General features: G+C 45.2%; 1 protein-coding gene across 7 annotated transcripts in view; it reads left to right on the top strand.

Moving 5' to 3' along the window:
* The window catches only part of myt1a (myelin transcription factor 1a), a 70070-nt gene extending 47246 nt beyond the window's left edge, over window positions 1-22824 (top strand). For 5 of the 7 annotated variants that reach the window (XM_085443506.1, XM_085443508.1, XM_085443503.1 and 2 more), the window contains 4 exons: window positions 14828-14919; window positions 15219-15322; window positions 19576-19719; window positions 21727-22824. In XM_085443506.1, the coding sequence (XP_085299632.1) occupies window positions 14828-14919; window positions 15219-15322; window positions 19576-19719; window positions 21727-21870 (484 nt within the window). In that variant the 3' untranslated portion in view covers window positions 21871-22824. The remainder of the gene's footprint in view (window positions 1-14827; window positions 14920-15218; window positions 15323-19575; window positions 19720-21726) is intronic. The other 2 variants (XM_085443510.1, XM_085443507.1) reach the window with 1 other exon arrangement.

Below are 22824 nucleotides of genomic sequence, written 5' to 3'. Positions count from 1 at the left end.
AGAAAAGGTCAGGTGAAATGTATAATAGTAGTTGTTTACAGGGAGTTGTATTAAAAAAAAAAAAAAAACTGGAGCTCTGTCATGGTTTGGTGGTACATTTCAGCCAGTAGGGTTGGAGATCTGGCCTCTTCCAAGTTAGGTGTGCCTGGAACATTTCCAAAAGGAGGTGCCCAGGCTCTTTTTCACATGCAGAAGCAGCTTTCTTCTGAAATCTTTCTGGATGTCTGAGCTCCCTAACCTTCGTCTAAAGCCGAACCCAGCCATCCTACAGAGGAAACTCTTGCAAACAGCCATTACCCAGATTTCATAACCAACGGTAAGGGTTGTGATGTAGAGGGACTGGTAAATTGAATGCTTTGCCTTTCAGCTCAGCTCCCTCTTCACTATGGCAATCCAGTACAATGCTCACATTACAGCTGATGCCACACCAATCTGCCAGTCCAACCTGTACTCCGTTACTCATTACTCATGAATAAGACACTTGAACTCCCTTGATTAAGGAAGCCTCTCACCTTCGACCCAGAGAGACCATTCCACTCTTTTTCTGGCAAAGAACCATGGCCTCAGACTCTTGGGTGTGCTGACTCTCATCCCAGACATTTCATACTCTGTTGCAAACTGCACCAGTGCATGCTGAAGATTGCACTCTTCTCTTCCACACCCTTCTCAACCTGGAAATGCCTTGCAATCCTGTCGATAGAACGTTAGAGACAAGGGGTTGAATCCAACACCTGCTGAAAACATGCTTAGATTTGTTACATTTGTTTGTTAAATTTGACAGCCCCACAATGTCAGTGTCAATGTTGAGATGCGAGGGTGAATATCATCCAAACATGGTGCTCACACCCATGATTCTACAATTGCCAAAGCCACAGCCCTTTTGGTGCTCTGATACTGCTCTACTGCTTCAGAACACCCCTGGTCCCACTGCCGTGACAGGTACAGATGAGCTGGATGTCTCCGAATTGGTCCTGAACATGGCCCATTATGACTTTATTTACCCCACCCTCCCCTGGGATGCAAAAGAAATCCTTTCAGATGTGGGAGTTAAAGATTCGACAGACATGGGCCTCTATCAGTCACCCAGTTTATCATCACTACTTGTTTGGGTTTTCCAGGTATGTCCAGCGGTCTTGGGCACCATCTGACTCAGTTTACTTCGATGTGGTGAACATTTTACAACTCGGTTCACCTTTTCAGCTGAGTGAACAAGATATATGTATATATATATATATATATATATATATAAACACCCAGCACGCCCCTGCGGGCGGTTTATCCTTCAAGCTCGGGTCCTCTACCAGAGGCCTGGGAGCTTGAGGGTCCTGCGCAGTATCTTAGCTGTTCCCAGGACTGCGCTCTTCTGGACAGAGATCTCCGATGTTGTTCCCGGGATCTGCTGGAGCCACTCGCCTAGCTTGGGAGTCGCCGCACCTAGTGCTCCGATTACCACGGGGACCACCGTTACCTTCACCCTCCACATCCTCTCGAGCTCTTCTTTGAGCCCTTGGTATTTCTCCAGCTTCTCATGTTCCTTCTTCCTGATGTTGCTGTCATTCGGAACCGCTACATCGATCACTACGGCCGTCTTCTTCTGTTTGTCTACCACCACTATGTCCGGTTGGTTAGCCACCACCATTTTGTCCGTCTGTATCTGGAAGTCCCACAGGATCTTAGCTCGGTCATTCTCCACCACCCTTGGGGGCATCTCCCATTTTGACCTCGGGACTTCCAGGTTATACTCGGCACAGATGTTCCTGTACACTATGCCAGCCACTTGGTTATGGCGTTCCATGTATGCCTTGCCTGCTAGCATCTTGCACCCTGCTGTTATGTGCTGGATTGTCTCTGGGGCATCTTTACACAGCCTGCACCTGGGGTCTTGCCTGGTGTGATAGACCCCAGCCTCTATGGATCTTGTGCTCAGAGCTTGTTCCTGTGCTGCCATGATTAGTGCCTCTGTGCTGTCTTTCAGTCCAGCTTTGTCCAGCCACTGGTAGGATTTCTGGATATCAGCCACCTCCTCTATCTGCCGGTGGTACATACCGTGCAGGGGCCTGTCCTTCCATGATGGTTCCTCGTCTCCCTCCTCTTTCTTGGGTTTCTGCTGCCTGAGGTATTCACTGAGCACTCGATCAGTTGGGGCCATCTTCCCAATGTATTCTTGGATGTTCGTTGTCTCATCCTGGACTGTGGTGCTGACACTCACCAGTCCCCGGCCCCCTTCCTTCCGCTTAGCGTACAGCCTCAGGGTGCTGGACTTGGGGTGAAACCCTCCATGCATGGTAAGGAGCTTTCTTGTCTTTATGTCAGTGGCTTCTATCTCCTCCTTTGGCCAGCCTATTACCCCAGCAGGGTACCTGATCACGGGCAGGGCGTACGTGTTGATGGCCCGGATCTTGTTCTTACCATTCAGCTGACTCCTCAGGACTTGCCTGACCCTCTGCAGGTACTTGGTGGTTGCAGCTTTTCTAGCGGCCTCTTCATGGTTCCCATTCGCCTGCGGGATCCCCAGGTTCTTTTAACTGTCCTCTATGTCTGCAATGTTGCCTTCTGGTAGTTCAATCCCCTCAGTTCTGACTACCTTCCCTCTCTTTGTTACCATCCGACTACACTTCTCCAGTCCGAACGACATTCCAATGTCATTGCTGTATAGCCTGGTATATATATATACACTCAACAAAAATATAAACGCAACACCTTTGTTACTGCTCCCATTCCCCATGGGATGGACGTAGAGACCTAAAATTCATTCCAGATACACAATATAACCATCCCTCCCAAACAGTGGTCACAAATCAGTCCAAATGTGTGGTAGTGGGCACATCTGCTATATTGAGATAATCCATCCCACCTCACAGGTGTGCCACATCAGGATGCTGATCTGACATCATGAGTAGTGCACAGGTGTACCTCAGACTGCCCACAACAAAAGGCCACCCTGGAATGTGCAGTTTTTTGCGCTATTGGGGGTCTGGGGACCCAGAACCGGTCAGTATCTGGTGTGACCACCATTTGCCTCATGCAGTGCAACACATCGTCGCATGGAGTCTATCAGATTGTCAATTGTGGCCTGTGGAATGTTGGTCCACTCCACTTCAATGGCTGTGCGAGGTTGTTGGATATTCGTGGGAACTGGTACACGCTGTCGTATACGCCGGTCAAGCACATCCCGAACATGCTCAATGGGTGACATGTCCGGTGAGTATGCTGGCCATGCAAGAACTGGGACATTCTCAGCTGCCATCTGCCCTGAACAATGTGAACCATGATTCATCCGTGAAGCGCACACCTCTCCAACGTGCCAGACGCCATCGAATGTGAGCATTTGCCCACACAAGTCTGTTACGGCGACGAGCTGGAGTCAGGTCAAGACTCCGATGAGGACGACGGACATGCAGTTGAGCGTTCCTGAGACGGTTTCTGACAGTTTGTGCAGAAATTGTTTGGTTGTGCAAACCAATTGTTCCAGCAGCTGTCTGGGTGGCTGGTCTCAGACGATCTTGGAGGTGAACCTGCTGGATGTGGAGGTCCTGGGCTGGTGTGGTTACACGAGGTCTGCGGTTGTGAGGCCGGTTGGATGTGCTGCCATATTCTCTGAAACGCCTGTGGAGACGGCTTATGGTTGAGAAATGAACATTCAATGCACGGGCGACAGATCTGGTTGACATTCCTGCTGTCAGCATGCCAATTGCACGCTCCCTCATTGCTTGTGGCATCTGTGGCATTTTGCTGTGAGACAAAACTGCACATTCCAGGGTGGCCTTTTGTTGTGGGCAGTCTGAGGTACACCTGTGCACTACTCATGATGTCAGATCAGCATCCTGATGTGGCACACCTGTGAGGTGGGATGGATTATCTCAATATAGCAGATGTGCCCACTACCACACATTTGGACTGATTTGTGACCACTGTTTGGGAGGGATGGTTATATTGTGTATCTGGAATGAATTTTAGGTCTCTACGTCCATCCCATGGGGAATGGGAGCAGTAACAAAGGTGTTGCGTTTATATTTTTGTTGAGTGTATATACCAGGCTATATATATATATATATATATATATATATATATATATATATATATATATATATATATATCCATAGGTCCCTCATCCTATTCATGTAGCCCCTTCCGCCGGGGTTACTTGCGTAGTAGCATTCCAACAACGCCCTGTTTTCGTCCCTTGCCCACCGATGCCTTCTTGTTCCAGTAGCCCACTTTTCGTCAGGGTGCCCTGGTTCCTCAACACCTGACGCGGACCTTGTTGATCCGGGCGACGTCCGAGCCGGCATGCCTTCATATTTATCTGTCTCGCTCATGTCTGCGGTAGGCTTGCTTAGCATAGGGGGTCTAGCCTTAGGACCCTTACTGGATACAGACGCCCCAGGCAGGAATCGAACTTGCGATCCTCTGTAGGCTATCATTGGGAAGATGGCCCCAACTGACCGAGTGCTCAGTGAATACCTCAGGCAGCAGAAACCCAAGAAAGAGGAGGGAGACGAGGAACCATCATGGAAGGACAGGCCCCTGCACGGTATGTACCACCGGCAGATAGAGGAGGTGGCTGATATCCAGAAATCCTACCAGTGGCTGGACAAAGCTGGACTGAAAGACAGCACAGAGGCACTAATCATGGCAGCACAAGAACAAGCTCTGAGTACAAGATCCATAGAGGCTGGGGTCTATCACACCAGGCAAGACCCCAGGTGCAGGCTGTGTAAAGATGCCCCAGAGACTATCCAGCACATAACAGCAGGGTGCAAGATGCTAGCAGGCAAGGCATACATGGAACGCCATAACCAAGTGGCCGGCATAGTGTACAGGAACATCTGTGCCGAGTATAACCTAGAAGTCCCGAGGTCAAAATGGGAGATGCCCCCAAGGGTGGTGGAGAATGACCGAGCTAAGATCCTGTGGGACTTCCAGATACAGACGGACAAAATGGTGGTGGCTAACCAACCGGACATAGTGGTGGTAGACAAACAGAAGAAGACAGCCGTAGTGATCGATGTAGCGGTTCCCAATGACAGCAATATCAGGAAGAAGGAACACGAGAAGCTGGAGAAATACCAAGGGCTCAGAGAAGAGCTCGAGAGGATGTGGAGGGTGAAGGTAACGGTGGTCCCCGTGGTAATCGGAGCACTAGGTGCGGTGACTCCCAAGCTAGGCGAGTGGCTCCAGCAGATCCCGGGAAAAACATCGGAGATCTCTGTCCAGAAGAGCGCAGTCCTGGGAACAGCTAAGATACTGCGCAGGACCCTCAAGCTCCCAGGCCTCTGGTAGAGGACCCGAGCTTGAAGGATAAACCGCCCGCAGGGGCGTGCTGGGTGTTTTTTATATATATATATATATATATATATATATATATATATATATATATATTTATATATATATTTATATATATGTGTGTGTGTGTGTGTGTGTGTGTGTGTGTATATATATATATGTGTGTGTGTGTGTGTGTGTGTGTGTGTGTGTATATATATATATATGTGTGTGTGTGTGTGTGTATATATGTGTGTGTGTGTATATATATAAAAAAAAACACCCAGCGCGCCCCTGCGGGCGGTTTATCCTTCAAGCTCGGGTCCTCTACCAGAGGCCTGGGAGCTTGAGGGTCCTGCGCAGTATCTTAGCTGTTCCCAGGACTGCGCTCTTCTGGACAGAGATCTCCGATGTTATTCCCGGGATCTGCTGGAGCCACTCGCCTAGCTTGGGAGTCACCGCACCTAGTGCTCCGATTACCACGGGGACCACCGTTACCTTCACCCTCCACATCCTCTCGAGCTCTTCTCTGAGCCCTTGGTATTTCTCCAGCTTCTCGTGTTCCTTCTTCCTGATATTGCTGTCATTCGGAACCGCTACATCGATCACTACGGCCGTCTTCTTCTGTTTGTCTACCACCACTATGTCCGGTTGGTTAGCCACCACCATTTTGTCCGTCTGTATCTGGAAGTCCCACAGGATCTTAGCTCGGTCATTCTCCACCACCCTTGGGGGCATCTCCCATTTTGACCTCGGGACTTCTAGGTTATACTCGGCACAGATGTTCCTGTACACTATGCCGGCCACTTGGTTATGGCGTTCCATGTATGCCTTGCCTGCTAGCATCTTGCACCCTGCTGTTATGTGCTGGATTGTCTCTGGGGCATCTTTACACAGCCTGCACCTGGGGTCTTGCCTGGTGTGATAGACCCCAGCCTCTATGGATCTTGTGCTCAGAGCTTGTTCTTGTGCTGCCATGATTAGTGCCTCTGTGCTGTCTTTCAGTCCAGCTTTGTCCAGCCACTGGTAGGATTTCTGGATATCAGCCACCTCCTCTATCTGCCGGTGGTACATACCGTGCAGGGGCCTGTCCTTCCATGATGGTTCCTCGTCTCCCTCCTCTTTCTTGGGTTTCTGCTGCCTGAGGTATTCACTGAGCACTCGGTCAGTTGGGGCCATCTTCCCAATGTATTCTTGGATGTTCCTTGTCTCATCCTGGACTGTGGTGCTGACACTCACCAGTCCCCGGCCCCCTTCCTTCCGCTTAGCGTACAGCCTCAGGGTGCTGGACTTGGGGTGAAACCCTCCATGCATGGTAAGGAGCTTTCTTGTCTTTATGTCAGTGGCTTCTATCTCCTCCTTTGGCCAGCCTATTACCCCAGCAGGGTACCTGATCACGGGCAGGGCGTACGTGTTGATGGCCCGGATCTTGTTCTTACCATTCAGCTGACTCCTCAGGACTTGCCTGACCCTCTGCAGGTACTTGGTGGTTGCAGCCTTTCTAGCGGCCTCTTCATGGTTCCCATTTGCCTGCGGGATCCCCAGGTACTTGTAACTGTCCTCTATGTCTGCAATGTTGCCTTCTGGTAGTTCAATCCCCTCAGTTCTGACTACCTTCCCTCTCTTTGTTACCATCCGACTACACTTCTCCAGTCCGAACGACATTCCAATGTCATTGCTGTATAGCCTGGTAGTGTGGATCAGTGAATCGATGTCTCGTTCACTCTTGGCATACAGCTTGATGTCATCCATGTACAGGAGGTGGCTGACAACTGCTCCGTTCCGTAGTCGGTATCCGTAGCCAGTCTTGTTAATGATCTCACTGAGGGGGTTCAGGCCTATGCAGAACAGCAGTGGGGACAGAGCATCTCCTTGGTAGATCCCGCACTTGATGGTAACTTGTGCTATGGGCTTGGAGTTGGCCTCTAGTGTTGTACGCCACATCCCCATTGAGTTCCTGATGAAGGCTCTTAGGGTCCCATTGATCTTGTACAATTCTAGGCATTCCAGTATCCAGCTGTGGGGCATAGAGTCATAGGCCTTCTTGTAATCAATCCAGGCAGTGCACAGGTTGGTCAGTCTGGTCTTGCAGTCTCGGCTGATTGTTCTGTCTACCAGTAGCTGGTGTTTTGCACCTCTGGTATTCTTGCCAATTCCTTTCTGTGTCCCGCTCATGTATTCCTGTTCATCTTAGCCGATATGATGCCTGACAGGAGCTTCCATGTAGTACTGAGGCAGGTTATTGGTCGGTAGTTGGAGGGGACCGGTCCCTTCTTGGGGTCCTTGGGGATCAGGACCGTCCGGCCTTCAGTTAGCCATTCCGGGTGTCTCTCGTTAACTAGCAGCTGGTTCATTTGTGCTGCCAGACGCTCGTGGAGTGCAGTCAGCTTCTTCAGCCAGTAGGCGTGAACCATGTCGGGCCCTGGTGCTGTCCAACTCTTCATACTGGAGACCCTTTCTTGGATATCTGCCACTGTGATGGTTACTGGACCCTGTTCAGGGAGGTCGCTGTGGTCTGCCCTCAGATCCACTAGCCACTGAGCATTGCCGTTATGGGTTGCATCCTTCTCCCATATGCTCTTCCAGTATTGCTCCGTCTCCAGCCTTGGTGGTGCTGTTCTCTTATTGTTCCCTTGCCACTGAGAGTACACCTTTGCTGGTTCTGTGGAGAACAGCTGGTTTATTCTCCTGCCTTCTATCTCTCTGGTGTACCTCCTCAAGCGGCTGGCCAAGGCTGTGAGTCTTTGCTTGGCAGTTTCCAAGGCCTCAGGTATGGACAGCTTGCTGTATTTCTTAGGCACCTTATTTGTCGCACCTTTCTGCAACTCCGTTAGTTGGCTAACCTCCCTCCGTGCTACTTTGATCTTGCCCTCTAGCCTCCTTCTCCATGGAGGGTACTGCCCCTTGTGGCTGTTCAACTTGTAGCCAAGCATCTCACTGATCACTGCTGCCGTATTGTAGATCAGCTTGTTAGTGTCGGTAATCGTGGTTGTAGGTATTGCCCGTAGTGCTGCATTAACATCATCTAGCAGACCTTCTGAGGGTACTTCACGTAATCTTGGTAACCGGCTACGGGGGATCCAGGTTTCAAGCTTGGCCATGATCCTATTTTTCAGGTCAGTTCCTCTCGCACTCAACGATCCTTCTCCTATCGCACTTGGGGCTATGTACCCAATCTCAGGTGGGGGTGATGATATCTCCCCCCTGACCTGGCGTCCTGACTCCTCCTTGCCGTAGCATTTGTGTTGTACCTCGTCAATCTCTAGCTGTGAGAGAAATAAGTGGTTATATAAATATATGAGTATACATAATAGTTATTATTCATAGATACCTACATCCTAAGTTCCTGTTAATCTTCTGAAAGAAACAGAATGAATGTGTTGTTACAATGGTAATGCCAGGAGAGGCAGTATTAGTTCTGTGTTACATTAATGTGTAAGGAAGTGGAAGAAGAGTGTGTCCTGTAGGAGGCAGTAGAAAATGGATGCTCATGTTCTGTACATGCCCTGAAAGTAAGGTTCAGTAAACCAGTGCAACAATACCCCGGTGTAAGGCTCAGTTATTGTATTTTTATTTTTTGAAGATGCAACATCTTTTTGGCGACGAGGACGTTTAGGGGGAAGGAGTTTGGGCGATCGGACTGAAAGAAAAGAGAAGAAAATAAAGTGATGGAGTCGGCTACAGGTTTGGCTAGCTTTTCAAAGAATGCAAAAGTTTTCGGCTGGAAATAGAAGGCAGTGACCTCGAAGCGGAAATGGCTACAATTGGTACGCTAGTAGCGTTCGATCCAAAGAATCAGACTTGGGATGAGTACACGGAAATACTCGAGCAGTTTTTCGCAGCTAACGGGATCGACGATGCAGAGAAACAAAGAGCGATATTAATAAGTGTCGTCGGAGCAGCGACGTACAGCTTGATGCGAAACCTTCTCAGCCCGGCCAAGCCCAAAGACAAAACCTTCCAAGAGCTGGTGCTTCTGATGAAAAATCACTTCGATCCGAAGCCCAGTGAAATTGTGCAAGCCGAATGAAACCGTCATGGAATATGTAGTGGAGCTGCGTCGCCTGGCACAGGATTGTAACTATGGCAACACGTTACAACAGATGTTGAGAGATAGGATCGTCTGCGGAATTAAGGATGACCGAATTCAGAGACGTCTCTTGTCAGAAATAGATCTCACTTTTGACAAGGCTCTGTCAATTGCAGTAGCCATGGAGACTGCAAATAAAAATGCACAGGATCTGCAGACCTCAGGGGCGTCAGCAAAAATGTTTCAGTCTCGCTAGAGGACAACAGGAGAGTCGTACCTTTAAAGCAGAAAATAAAGAGTGTTATCGTTGCAAAGGAACCAAGGACACAGCAGCAGACTGTAAGTACAAACAAGAAAAATGTCATGCTTGTGGTAAAATGGGACACATAGCTAGAGCTTGTAAAAGCAAGACTAAACTGAACCAGAAAAAGTATGGATCGACATATGTAAAGAAAGAAAAAAAGCAGAGTTCACACTACAGTACTCACAATGTGGGCGAGAAAGCAGATAACAACAAAACTGATAGCTCTGAAGATGACTCTTTTATGTTGAACTGTGTCAAGTGCAGTCAAGGGCACAAAAGAAAACTGTTCAAGTTAGGGCGTGGCAGTGCGGTACACTTAAGAAGAGTAGACCCCTACACTGTGGATATGCAAATTGATGGAAAAAAGGTGAACTTTGAAATAGACACTGGATGTTGCCTAACAGTCATGAACGAAGCAACATTCAGAGAAACAGGGAAAGACAGCAAGCCCCCCAGCCTGCAGCCCATCAAAATCAAGCTCGAAACTTATACAGGGGATCCTGTTAAGGTGATTGGTGCAACACGAGTCAGCGTCAAATACAAGCAGCAGAAAAAACATCTGCCCCTGGTGGTGGTCGAAGGCGACGGCCCCAGCTTGCTAGGTCGAGCTTGGCTCGAGGAAATTAAATTGGACTGGGGTGAAATGAAAAACAGTCCTAACAACAGAAAGCTGCACCAAGTCAAAACAACAGAGAAAACACTTCAGCAAGTGTTAAGTAAACATGAAAATGTGTTCAAAGAGGAGTTGGGCACCCTGAAAGGAATGAAAGCTGCTATTCATGTGAAAAGTGATGCCACCCCACGCTTCTTCCGTCCGCGTTCTGTCCCCTTTGCTATGCGAGCAAAAGTCGACGAGGAAATAGACCGACTGTTGAAAGAAGGCATCATCTCGCCAGTGAAATATGCTGAATGGGCGGCACCAGTAGTGCCACTCCTGAAGCCCACAGGGACAATAAGACTGTGTGGGGATTACAAGCTTACTGTAAATACCGTGGCTTCACTGGAGCAGTACCCCATACCCAGAATGGAGGACTTGTTTGCCACACTGTCCGGGGGTAAGCAGTTCTCAAAATTAGACATGAGCCACGCTTACCAGCAAATCCTCTTGGATGACAAATCGAAAAAGTACGTGACAGTAAACACATCTCGGGGGCTGTTCACGTATAACAGATTGCCTTTTGGAGTGGCCTCTGCTCCAGCAATATTCCAGAGGACCATGGAAAGTCTTTTGAAGGGGATACCTCATGTAGCAGTGTATTTAGATGACATCTTAGTGACTGGAGTGGATGAAGTAAGCCATCTACAGAACCTGGATGAGGTGTTGACCCGGTTGGAGGAAGCTGGGTTGAGGTTAAAGAGGTGCAAGTGTGCCTTCATGCAAGAGAAAGTGGAGTACTTGGGGCACATAGTGGACGCCCAGGGGCTCCACCCAGTGGAAAAGAAAGTTAAAGCAATCATGGACGCACCTACCCCCACAAATGTCACTGAACTGAAAGCATACTTAGGTTTGCTAAATTACTACAACAAATTCCTTCCAAACCTGGCAACCCGGTTGGCACCCTTACATGAACTTTTGAGACACGAGGTACGGTGGACATGGCAAAAGAGACAAGAGGAAGCATTCCAGAAATCTAAGAACCTGTTGAACTCAGCAGAGGTGTTAGTTCATTATTCTGCTGACCGTGAGTTGGTTCTCTCATGTGATGCATCCCCATATGGCGTAGGCGCCGTATTGTCACATAAGATGGAGGATGGAAGCGAGAGACCTTTGGGGTTCATGTCACACACACTCTCTCCTGCTGAGAAAAAGTATTCTCAGCTTGACAAAGAAGGTCTAGCTGTGATATTTGGCATCAAGAAATTTCACAAATACTTGTATGGCCGAGTTTTCACGATTTACACAGATCATAAACCCTTAATCTCACTGTTCAATGAAAAGAAGCCTATACCTCAGATGGGCTCACCAAGAGTACAAAGATGGGCCGTGACATTGAGTGCTTACGAGTACAACATCAGGTACAAGCCAGGAAAACATCATGAAAACGCGGATGCGCTCAGCCGGTTGCCGGTACCAGACTCAGCACCTGAGCGAGAGATGGCTGAGCAGGTTTTGATGATGGATGTACTGGATGACACATTAGTGGACACTGCACAGATCAAACGATGGACAGCTAAGGATGTCTTGTTGTCGCAAGTCCACGAGTACATCTTAAAAGGCTGGCCAACTGAGACCGACACCTGTTTAAAGCCGTATCGACAGAGAAAGCTGGAACTGAGTGTGAGGGATGGTTGCGTGCTCTGGGGAGCCCGAGTAATTATTCCCACCAAAGGCCGAGACAAAATATTGAAACTCCTGCACCAGACTCATACAGGCATGTCGAAGATGAAAGGCTTGGCAAGGTCGTATGTATGGTGGCCAGGGATGGATGAGAACATTGAAAGAGAAGTGCAGGCATGTGAGGAGTGTCAGAAACACTCCAAGTCACCACCTACTGCACCATTACACCCTTGGGAGTGGCCGGAGTCACCATGGTCCAGAATCCATGTGGACTATGCAGGGCCTTTCCTCGGGGAGATGTTTCTAATCATTGTGGATGCTCATTCCAAGTGGATGGACATTTACCCTGTGAAATCCTCTACATCACAGGTAACTATAGAGAAACTGCGCCAGAGTTTCAGTGTGTTTGGACTACCTAAAATGTTAGTTTCAGACAACGGAACATGTTTCACAAGTGCTGAATTTGAGTCATTCATGAAGCAGAATGGAATTGACCATGTAAGATCAGCACCTTTCCACCCTTCTTCAAATGGGCTGGCTGAGAGGGCGGTCCAGACCTTTAAGGAGGGGATGAAGAAAGTCAAAGGTGATACCTTGCAAACCAGACTGTCCCGATTTCTGTTCAGTTATCGCATCACACCGCATGCCACTACTGGTTTATCACCTGCAGAGTTGATGATGTCACGGAGACTCAGATCAGTTTTGGACTTGCTCATGCCTGATGTGAAAACAAAAGTGCAGCACAAACAATCGAAACAGAAAGAAAATCATGACACCAAGAAAAGACTGAGAAGTTTCACACCAGGAGACAAGGTCTTCATCAGAAACTACTCCTATGGCCCGAAGTGGATTCCCGCAGTCATCGTGAGAGCATCGGGTCCAGTGTCTTACATTGTTACCATTGGATCAGGTCAAACTGTGAAGCGGCATGTGGATCAGGTGAGAGCAAGAGTGGCTGACACTGTTCCCAGTACACCAGACAGGGAGGTGGAGCCATTGCTTGACAAAGAATCAGTGCCTGAGTGCTGCTTGCCATCAGAGTTGGACACATCGCCACAACCTCCGGCAATGGAGTTGCCTTATGCTCCGGAGACTCCAGCTCCCGGAGACTCCTCAGGGACACCCGTGTTGCGACCTTCCCAGAGAGAGAGACGTCCACCAGAGACTTTAAAGGACTTTGTTAGGTAGTGTGAGATCTTCCAGAAATAGAGCAACAATGCGCTCTGATCTCACAGGAAGGACGTACCTTCCTAGTTAGAAAAAAAAAAAAAAAAGAGAGAAACATGGAAACCTATGTACAGTTGTATGGTTGTATGGTTACCTTAATTACATGTTGATTGTTTGTTAAGCATTCTTGAGATAAACAGTTATTTTGTAAGTCAAGGGAGTTGTTGACTTAAGGGGGGAGGAGATGTGGTATCGCAAGAAATAAGTGGTTATATAAATATATGAGTATACATAATAGTTATTATTCATAGATACCTACATCCTAAGTTCCTGTTAATCTTCTGAAAGAAACAGAATGAATGTGTTGTTACAATGGTAATGCCAGGAGAGGCAGTATTAGTTCTGTGTTACATTAATGTGTAAGGAAGTGGAAGAAGAGTGTGTCCTGTAGGAGGCAGTAGAAAATGGATGCTCATGTTCTGTACATGCCCTGAAAGTAAGGTTCAGTAAACCAGTGCAACGATAAGGCTCAGTTATTGTATTTTTATTTTTTGAAGATGCAACTATATATATATATATATATATATATATATATATATATGTGTATATATATATGTATATATGTATATATATATGTATATATATATATATATGTGTATATATATATATATATATATGTATATATGTATATATATATATATATACATATATAAACACCCAGCACGCCCCTGCGGGCGGTTTATCCTTCAAGCTCGGGTCCTCTACCAGAGGCCTGGGAGCTTGAGGGTCCTGCGCAGTATCTTAGCTGTTCCCAGGACTGCGCTCTTCTGGACAGAGATCTCCGATGTTTTTCCCGGGATATATATATATATATATATATATATATATATATATATATATATATATATATATATATATATATATATATATATGTATATATACATATATGTATATATATATATATATATATATGTATATATATATATGTGTGTGTATATGTATATGTATATATATATATAATATTTTGATTTGATATATGGCCTCATATCAGATAATCTAATAACAATGTCCATCATTAACCTAAGGTGCTCTGGTAAGTTCAATGTTATGCTTGAACATGGCATTTGTTTTCACCAACCCATGCCTAGCACAGATTTCCAATAACAAAACACCACTGGATTAGATCAAGCAAGCTGTTTCTCTCAATCATCCCTCACCAGGTAACTCCAACGAGACTTCATTGTGGGCACTGAAGTCTCTATAGAGAAACATTGCACCCAACCACAGTGCTTGCATCCATGGGTGGTGGATCCACAGGGCGGCAAAACTGTTATTTTTGTGTGCTGTGCCCGCACAGGCCCCATGGACCCCAGGGCTGGATCCAATGGTGGGCCACAATTTAAGGTTAACCAGCCCCAAGAACTCAGTTCCATGAGGGTTTTTTGAATTGTTCTTTGACAAATAATGAAGGTGGCCATGCAAAATATTTACAATAAAGCTCATTTGAAATGTACAAATTCTATTTTTGCTGTATTTTCATGTATGTTTGTACATTTAAATAAAAACCTATTTTCCATTTTTCTGGCAAAATCTGAAAAAATGAGGGGTTGCTCAAGACGTGTGTGTGTGTGTGTGTGTGTGTGTGTGTGTGTGTGTGTGTGTGTGTGTGTGTGTGTGTGTGTGTGTGTGTGTGTGTGTGTGTCCCTTCTTATCCATGTGTCCACTATTTCAGCCTTGTGTGAGAATGTAAGAGCTCTTGATCCTCATCAGCTGCTTCTCTCAGTCTGTCAGGTTGTCCCAGAGCATCAGCCAACAAGAAAAGAGCCAAGTTCCCTGGAGATGAGTATATCACTGCAAAGTTCAGAGCCAGTGATGGTAAGAAACCGTGATGTTTCCTCTCTGCTCAAAATTATGCCTGTGTTACATTTGTTTTTGCTCCTATACTTCCCAATGAGAGTTACATTTTATTTATATAGCACTAAAGCAAAACAACAGTTGCCCCAAGGTACTTTATATTGTAAAACTACTACTATAACAGAGAGAAAACCCCAACAATCAGATTACAATCAGATAGTTTAAATGCTGAGTGTAATCCAAATAACAGGCTACCAAAGCAGGACTACTAGGTGTCTTCACATTCATTTTGCTAATAGTGAATTTCTGATCTTGCTCAGTGCTGGACAATGATGAAGATATCAAGCAGCTCAATAAGGAAATCAACGAGCTGAATGAGTCCAACTCAGAGATGGAGGCCGACATGATAAACCTGCACACTCAGGTGAGTGCAGCTTTTCAGTCACTGCACAGCCAGCAGGACCCCATGTTCTATTCCAGATATTGCCATGTGACATTACACCCAGATATGGTGTATTGGTCAGTCTTCCTACGCAGCTACCAACACTGGTAAAACATTCAACTCCATAACAACCAAGGAAACATCATAATTTATACAGTCCAAGTTCTTAAAAAGTTGAGCCACCGTGTAAAGCATTAAAAAAAATGTGAATCTCTGCAAATTTTACAGACCCGAACACAGAAAGCATATCAGATGTTTAAGCTGAGACATTTTACTATGTAAAGGCTGGAAAAGCAATTATTACTAAAAAAAAAAAAAAAAGAAAGAAAAGAACAGCTGCAGGAACATTTTGCACTTAATTTGAATAGTTGGCCACAGGTTGGTAACATGACTGTGTGTAATCAGAGCATCTTAGAGACAGAGTGTTACCTTGTGCAAAAATCTGTTTTCAATTATGAAACAATTCCAGAATAATGTTCCTCTGTGTAAAATTGCAAATCTTTCAATATGTCATCTATATGTGAAAGACTCTTACCCACACAGCATTCTGTAACTGTTTGGTTAGTTTTTATTTAACGTTTCTGGCACACACAATGCTTTCCGTTCGCCCAGGTGTTACCACAGTACTGTGTCCGGAGCTCTGAACAAGCCGAACAGAAGTGTGATGAATTGGTACAAACTGTACGGAGTGGAGAATACTGTCTTTTCCTTGGATTCTGCAGACAAGGGAATCTGCCAGTACCTCTTGGTTAAATCCAGTGTCATGAAAAATAACACTGGCCTGCCTAAGCAGTCCAGGAGCTCGTCGACCCAGGACATGGGGTAGGCATCAAGCCATGACACTTTGTTCCCCTTGCAGTAATAGACACAGAACCGTATAGACCCATCTTTCTTCACAACCAGAACTATGGGCCTACAACAAGCACTGTGCAACTGTTCTGTCACTCCCATTTTCAGCATTTCAGCCGATTCTTTCTGAACAATTTGTCGCTTATGTTCAGGCAACCTGTAGGGCTGTAAATGCACCATCACGCCAGACTGTGTTTCAAAATGGTGCTCTATGAGAGTCATACAGCTAGGCAGCAGGGAGAACAATCTGCAAAACACTGTTGCAATGCTGCAACATCCATTTTCTGGGACTATGTGAGATGGTTATCACAATGGAGGGAGGCGGGAATGGTGGAATTTGGTACCTCCAGCTCCAACTCATCTCTCTCTTTTACCAGGCTCACCAGAGAATCAGTTTCAGCCTCTCTTCACGCTTTAAGGAGGTTGAGGTGACAAGTTTGAGTGGCACCTCCCCTGTTCGACCGTATCACTTTATAGTCAACGTCCCCCACTCGCCGTGTGACCATGAAGGGTCCTTGCCCATTGGCAAGTAATTTCAAGCGAGAAGAAGGAAGCAAAACAAGCACTTTATCTCCAGGTGAAAATTTGCCAAAGTCTAGCCTGTCTGTTGTACTGGCACTGCTGCCGCTCCTGGGCCTGGTGCAAATTCTCTCAAAATGATCACACCAAAGTATGCAGCTTTGCTCACAAGTCCAGGACATACTGAATGTCGTTTTTATAATAATAATAATAATAATAATAATGGATTGGATTTTTAGCGGGACTCAGACCTTCCTCCCAGTTTTATTTGATTAGGTTGAGCAGCCCTGTAGCTTCCTGCAGAACAGTAACTCGAAGGGAGAAAATTCCATGGAGGCCTACAATCAACAGAGGGTCTAACCAGCGATCCCAACTATGTTCATTCTCATGAATGAACTTACAAATCATGGATTTTACAGACTGAAATGACCTGAAAAAGCAGCACCTGCACCACTCTCTTTGCAGTGCGCAGTGGCACTACTTCTGGGTATCACGTTGCATAAACCACTAGAACTAAGACAAAGTGATAACTGCATCCAGTGAAATGGCCAGATCCATGCCAACAGGCTCAAACGGGACCTCCATTTATGGCAGTGGACGCAAAGACACTCTTCTGTGCGAGTGTCACAACTCACTCAATAAAGACTTGACTCCTTACGAGGATGCTGTATGTCCCTCAGGGACCGGGGAGGGTGCCGGAGCCCCAGTGATGCGGAACACCTGTCCCACCTCAATCAGCAGACACTCCCACTTCAGGTGTCCTGGCTGCACTCACTCCCAGCACTCCTGCCCTGGCGCCCGTGCCATGGCTCAGAAACAGTGCCATTCACTTCAGGATTCTCGGGGACAGAAAAAAAAAATTTTTTCCCCAGTACTCAGTGCCAGCTATGACGCCGTTTAAAATGCAGAAGGTTGCAGGGCCCTCCCATGGCTTGCTCATCCAATTATTTTCAACTCCTGTCACAAAGTCAAAGAAGAAGTGCAGACCACCCTAATTCATCACCTTGCTGCCAAGTGATTTCTTATGTTTATCTGTTCTGTGCCAATCCTTGTCACAGTTTTTACTTGTATACTAATCCCACTATGCATTTTGATGTCTTTAAAGCATAATCAAGCAAACAAGTGACAGAATGCTTTGGAGACCTTAACTTTTATCAAAATACAGTTTTGCTAATGTCCACTACACTGCCAACCTTAAAATCTTGACAAGGCTTTGTTTGTTTGTTTTTAATGAATCCATGCAGAATTCACTTATATGACCGTTGGGAAAACAATGGAATGTCTTGCCTTATCAAGACTTCTTTTTTCCGAGAGGTACATTTACCAAAGCCTGCGTTGTTACTTCTGTCCTATTTTGGTTTATGAGTAAGGTTGGTGAATGAGCTGAATACTACACTAGTTCACTCTGTTGTGTATATGGGTGTCCAGGTATTTGTATTCCTCCACCACATCACATTGGAGCATAGAGTGTGTTATACTTTTGTCACGATAATACACACTGTAGCCGATTTGTATCTACAGGTATCAGAAAGAAGCCACAACCAAGGTACGTGGATTATTTCTTTTTATAACTTCAGGACATTACAGGTCTGCTAGTTATGTGACATACAATGCTGTTATGTCACACCCTCTGGTATTAAGTTCTAAATTCATGTAAGACTTCCAGAGTACTCTGATAACACTGAGAAGGGCATCTCCAGTTTAATAGTAAATGTTACATGGACTGATTCTTACATAGCGCTTTTCTACTCTCCCAGAGTACTCAAAGCGCTTTATACAACATTACACATTCACCCATTCACACCCATTTACACAAGCATGCTTACTAACTACCATTCACACACATTCTCACTTCGATGAATGCAATTTTAATTAGAGCAACTTGGGGTTGATATCTTGCCCAAGGATATTTGGCGTGCAGAGTAAGGGGAGCCAGGGATCAAAACACCAACCTTCTGATCAGCAGATGGCCTGCTCTCCCTCCTGAGCTACAGCCACCCCATTTTCTGTTCTTTAAATTACTTATTGACATCATAGTTCAGAAAACATCCAAACAAACACATGGCATCTCTAAATTCAAACTCTTTTGTTTAGTTAACATGTGAGTACATATATATACATAAAGGTCTAATTCCAAACTGCATATCAGGTTTTTACACATGCATGTTGAAAGGGCAAAAATATTCTTGAGGCGCTGTGAATAATATTATTAAAATTGAGGGTTATTATACAGTGGCATTACTTTAAATGGAGCAAAACTGTATTTTGATAAAAGTTAAGATCACCAGAGCATTCTGTCGTTTGTTTGCTTGATTATGCTTTAAAGACATCAAAATGCATAGTGGGATTAGTATACAAGTAAAAACTGTGACAAGGATTGGTACAGAACAGATAAACATAAGCAGTCACTTAGCAGGTGATGAATTTGTGTTGTTTGCACTACTTCTTCTTTGATTGGGTGACAGGAGTTGAAAATAATTGGATGAGAGAACCATGGGGAGGTCCTTGCATAATTTCAAGAAAACTGCATTTTAAACGCTGTCACAGCTCACACTGAGCACCAGAAAAATGTCTTTGAACACCGCTTTTCCCGGCACCCACAAAACAGGCATTCGCAAGAATGACTTCCAGGCTCGCCGGTCTATGACAGCGGACCCAGTTTCACTGTCTGTAAACACATTTCCATCCATTCAACCAACAAAGAAGCTATGAATATGCTGTGAATAACATATGGGTTTATGCCAGTCATTACATTCTGTTTTCATTTCTATTTTACAAGCATCCCAGTAGTTTTGGAATTGAGTTTGTAGTTTTCGAGCTGTCGGTGGTGCTACTTCAAGAATGTGTTGCGTCCTTCTCTGCTTTAGATTTCTTCTATGGAGAAGAACCTGAAGAGCATGGAGGAGGAGAACAAACAGATAGAAGAAAGGAATGAGGCCTTGTTCCTGGAGCTATCTGGCCTTAGTCAGGCTTTGATCCGGAGCCTAGCCAACATCAGCCTGCCTACCATGGTAAGCATTACTGCTTTTTAAGAAAAGAGACCTGAGCATCTTCCTCATTTCAGCAGCTTTAAACATTTCACTTGAAATTCAACTTGGGTTCAACCCCTTGAAGACTTTAGTCTGAAAAGATTTATAGAGTAAGATCAAATAGCCTTTCTTTCATTTTTTCCAAATTAGCATTTTTACCCAAATCAAATGTTTGTCAGTAAGCAACCCTGTGCGATGAATATTTTTTACAGCATAGCTTCATAGTACAACAGAACAGTCAGCTTAAAGCAGCTGATAACTTAAACCCCATGCAAGTGTCTCTCTCAAAGAAAACTAATGATAGCATACAGTGGGGCAAAAAAGTATTTAGTCAGCCACCGATTGTGCAAGTTCCCCCACCTAAAATGATGACAGAGGTCAGTAATTTGCACCAGAGGTACACTTCAACTGTGAGAGACAGAATGTGAAAAAAAAAAATATCCATGAATCCACATGGTAGGATTTGTAAAGAATTTATTCGTAAATCAGGGTGGAAAATAAGTATTTGGTCAATAACAAAAATACAACTCAATACTTTGTAACATAACCTTTGTTGGCAATAACAGAGGTCAAACGTTTACTATAGGTCTTTACCAGGTTTGCACACACAGTAGCTGGTATTTTGGCCCATTCCTCCATGCAGATCTTCTCGAGAGCAGTGATGTTTTGGGGCTGTCGCCGAGCAACACGGACTTTCAACTCCCGCCACAGATTTTCTATGGGGTTGAGGTCTGGAGACTGGCTAGGCCACTCCAGGACTTTCAAATGCTTCTTACGGAGCCACTCCTTTGTTGCCCGGGCGGTGTGTTTTGGATCATTGTCATGTTGGAAGACCCAGCCTCGTTTCATCTTCAAAGTTCTCACTGATGGAAGGAGGTTTTGGCTCAAAATCTCGCGATACATGGCCCCATTCATTCTGTCCTTAACATGGATCAGTCGTCCTGTCCCCTTGGCAGAAAAACAGCCCCATAGCATGATGTTTCCACCCCCATGCTTCATAGTAGGTATGGTGTTCTTGGGATGCAACTCAGTATTCTTCTTCCTCCAAACACGACCAAAAAGTTCTACTTTGGTTTCATCTGACCACATGACATTCTCCCAATCCTCTGCTGTATCATCCATGTGCTCTCTGGCAAACTTCAGACGGGCCTGGACATGCACTGGCTTCAGCAGCGGAACACGTCTGGCACTGCGGGATTTGATTCCCTGCCGTTGTAGTGTGTTACTGATGGTGACCTTTGTTACTTTGGTCCCAGCTCTCTGCAGGTCATTCACCAGGTCCCCCCGTGTGGTTCTGGGATCTTTGCTCACCGTTCTCATTTTGACCCCACGGGATGAGATCTTGCGTGGAGCCCCAGATCGAGGGAGATTATCAGTGGTCTTGTATGTCTTCCATTTTCTGATGATTGCTCCCATAGTTGATTTTTTTCACACCAAGCTGCTTGCCTATTGTAGATTCACTCTTCCCAGTCTGGTGCAGGTCTACAATACTTTTCCTGGTGTCCTTCGAAAGCTCTTTGGTCTTGGCCATGGCGGAGTTTGGAGTCTGACTGTTTGAGGCTGTGGACAGGTGTCTTTTATACAGATGATGAGTTCAAACAGGTGCCATTCATACAGGTAACGATTGGGGGACAGAAAAGCTTCTTACAGAAGACGTTACAGGTCTGTGAGAGCCAGAGATTTTCCTTGTTTGAGGTGACCAAATACTTATTTTCCACCCTAATTTATGAATAAATTCTTTACAAATCCTACCATGTGAATTCATGGATTTTTTTTTCACATTCTAGCTCTCACAGTTGAAGTGTACCTCTGGTGCAAATTACTGACCTCTGTCATCATTTTAAGTGGGGGAACTTGCACAATCGGTGGCTGACTAAATACTTTTTTGCCCCACTGTACATTTAAGAGATAAAACATGTGAGTAGTATTGTGTACTAGCACTGTTTTGGGTGTTACACCTTTTTATTCTCTTGACGTGCGTGTCTTTAGCAGGAGCCACTATCAGAGCAGAACTTTGACAGCTATGTGGACACCCTGACCCACATGTTTACCAACAAAGACTGCTACCAGAACCCCGAGAACCGGGCTCTGCTAGAGTCCATCAATCAGGCAGTAAAGGGCATCGAGGTGTAAGAGAAACTGGAGGATGACAGGTGGCAGGGCATCACGGTGACGCCACCAATCTTTTTTTCCAAACCCTTTAGATACTCTGTATCATGAGTTTTTCTCATTGGAGTTTTGTCCTCTGTTCTTTGCATTTGTTTCCTGTTTGCATGTTGCTTTATAAAGGTGTGAGCGTGAACAGATGTGTGGATGTAAAGCGTGTCAAGGCACACTGAAAGCAAACTGTTGCCATAAGCAACGGCACCTCAAGGTATACACAGACAGGCACAGAGAGAACAGAACAAAGGAGTGCAGTATCCCGCCTGAGCTGAGCAGATTCTTAGTTAGTGAACATTTCCCATCTCCACTCAGTAATGTTGATAGTATTCTATATGAGCATAGTGATGTTGCACTTCCAGGACTAGTTTGTAGATTCATTGTTACTATTGCTGTGTATCTATTTAAGTCGACTGCAAATGTTGGTTTAATAACTTATTTATTCATGTCTGCGGTAATATTTTTATGTTGACTATTTATTATTCATTATTGATTTCATTTTATTTCAAAGTGCTACCTGAGAAGATTTTAACCGGAAACTAAGAGAAGGGAGTCATTTCCTCTGCACCGCTTAACAAAGAGGAAATATTTTAAGATATCAACTATGAATTGTTTTATATATCTTATTATTTATTTAAAACACTGGGATCTTTTTAAGTGCAAATATTTTGTAACAGAAAGTTTTTTAATAATTTTCTAAAAAATCTTTTGTGCTTCTGTTTATATGAGTTTTCTTTTTTCCACAAGCTATTTTGAGTACATTGCAATACACTGGGAAAATTGAGCTGCACATATTTCAGTATTTATCTGGTAATGATGAACAAAGTGATGGTGAATATTTATTTTGTACTGTCTATGTGTTAATGATGGCTGTGTATGGATTAGTCTTTATGTTTGCTCTTGAAATAAAGGTCAACCCAAAATGAA

Source organism: Copadichromis virginalis, linkage group LG20 (genome assembly GCF_057382275.1).
Source record: "Copadichromis virginalis isolate Kocher_CV1m ecotype Utaka linkage group LG20, C_Virginalis_male_GT1.1, whole genome shotgun sequence".
Classification (NCBI taxonomy): Eukaryota; Metazoa; Chordata; class Actinopteri; order Cichliformes; family Cichlidae; genus Copadichromis; species Copadichromis virginalis.
This window is presented reverse-complemented; position numbering and strand designations above follow the sequence as displayed.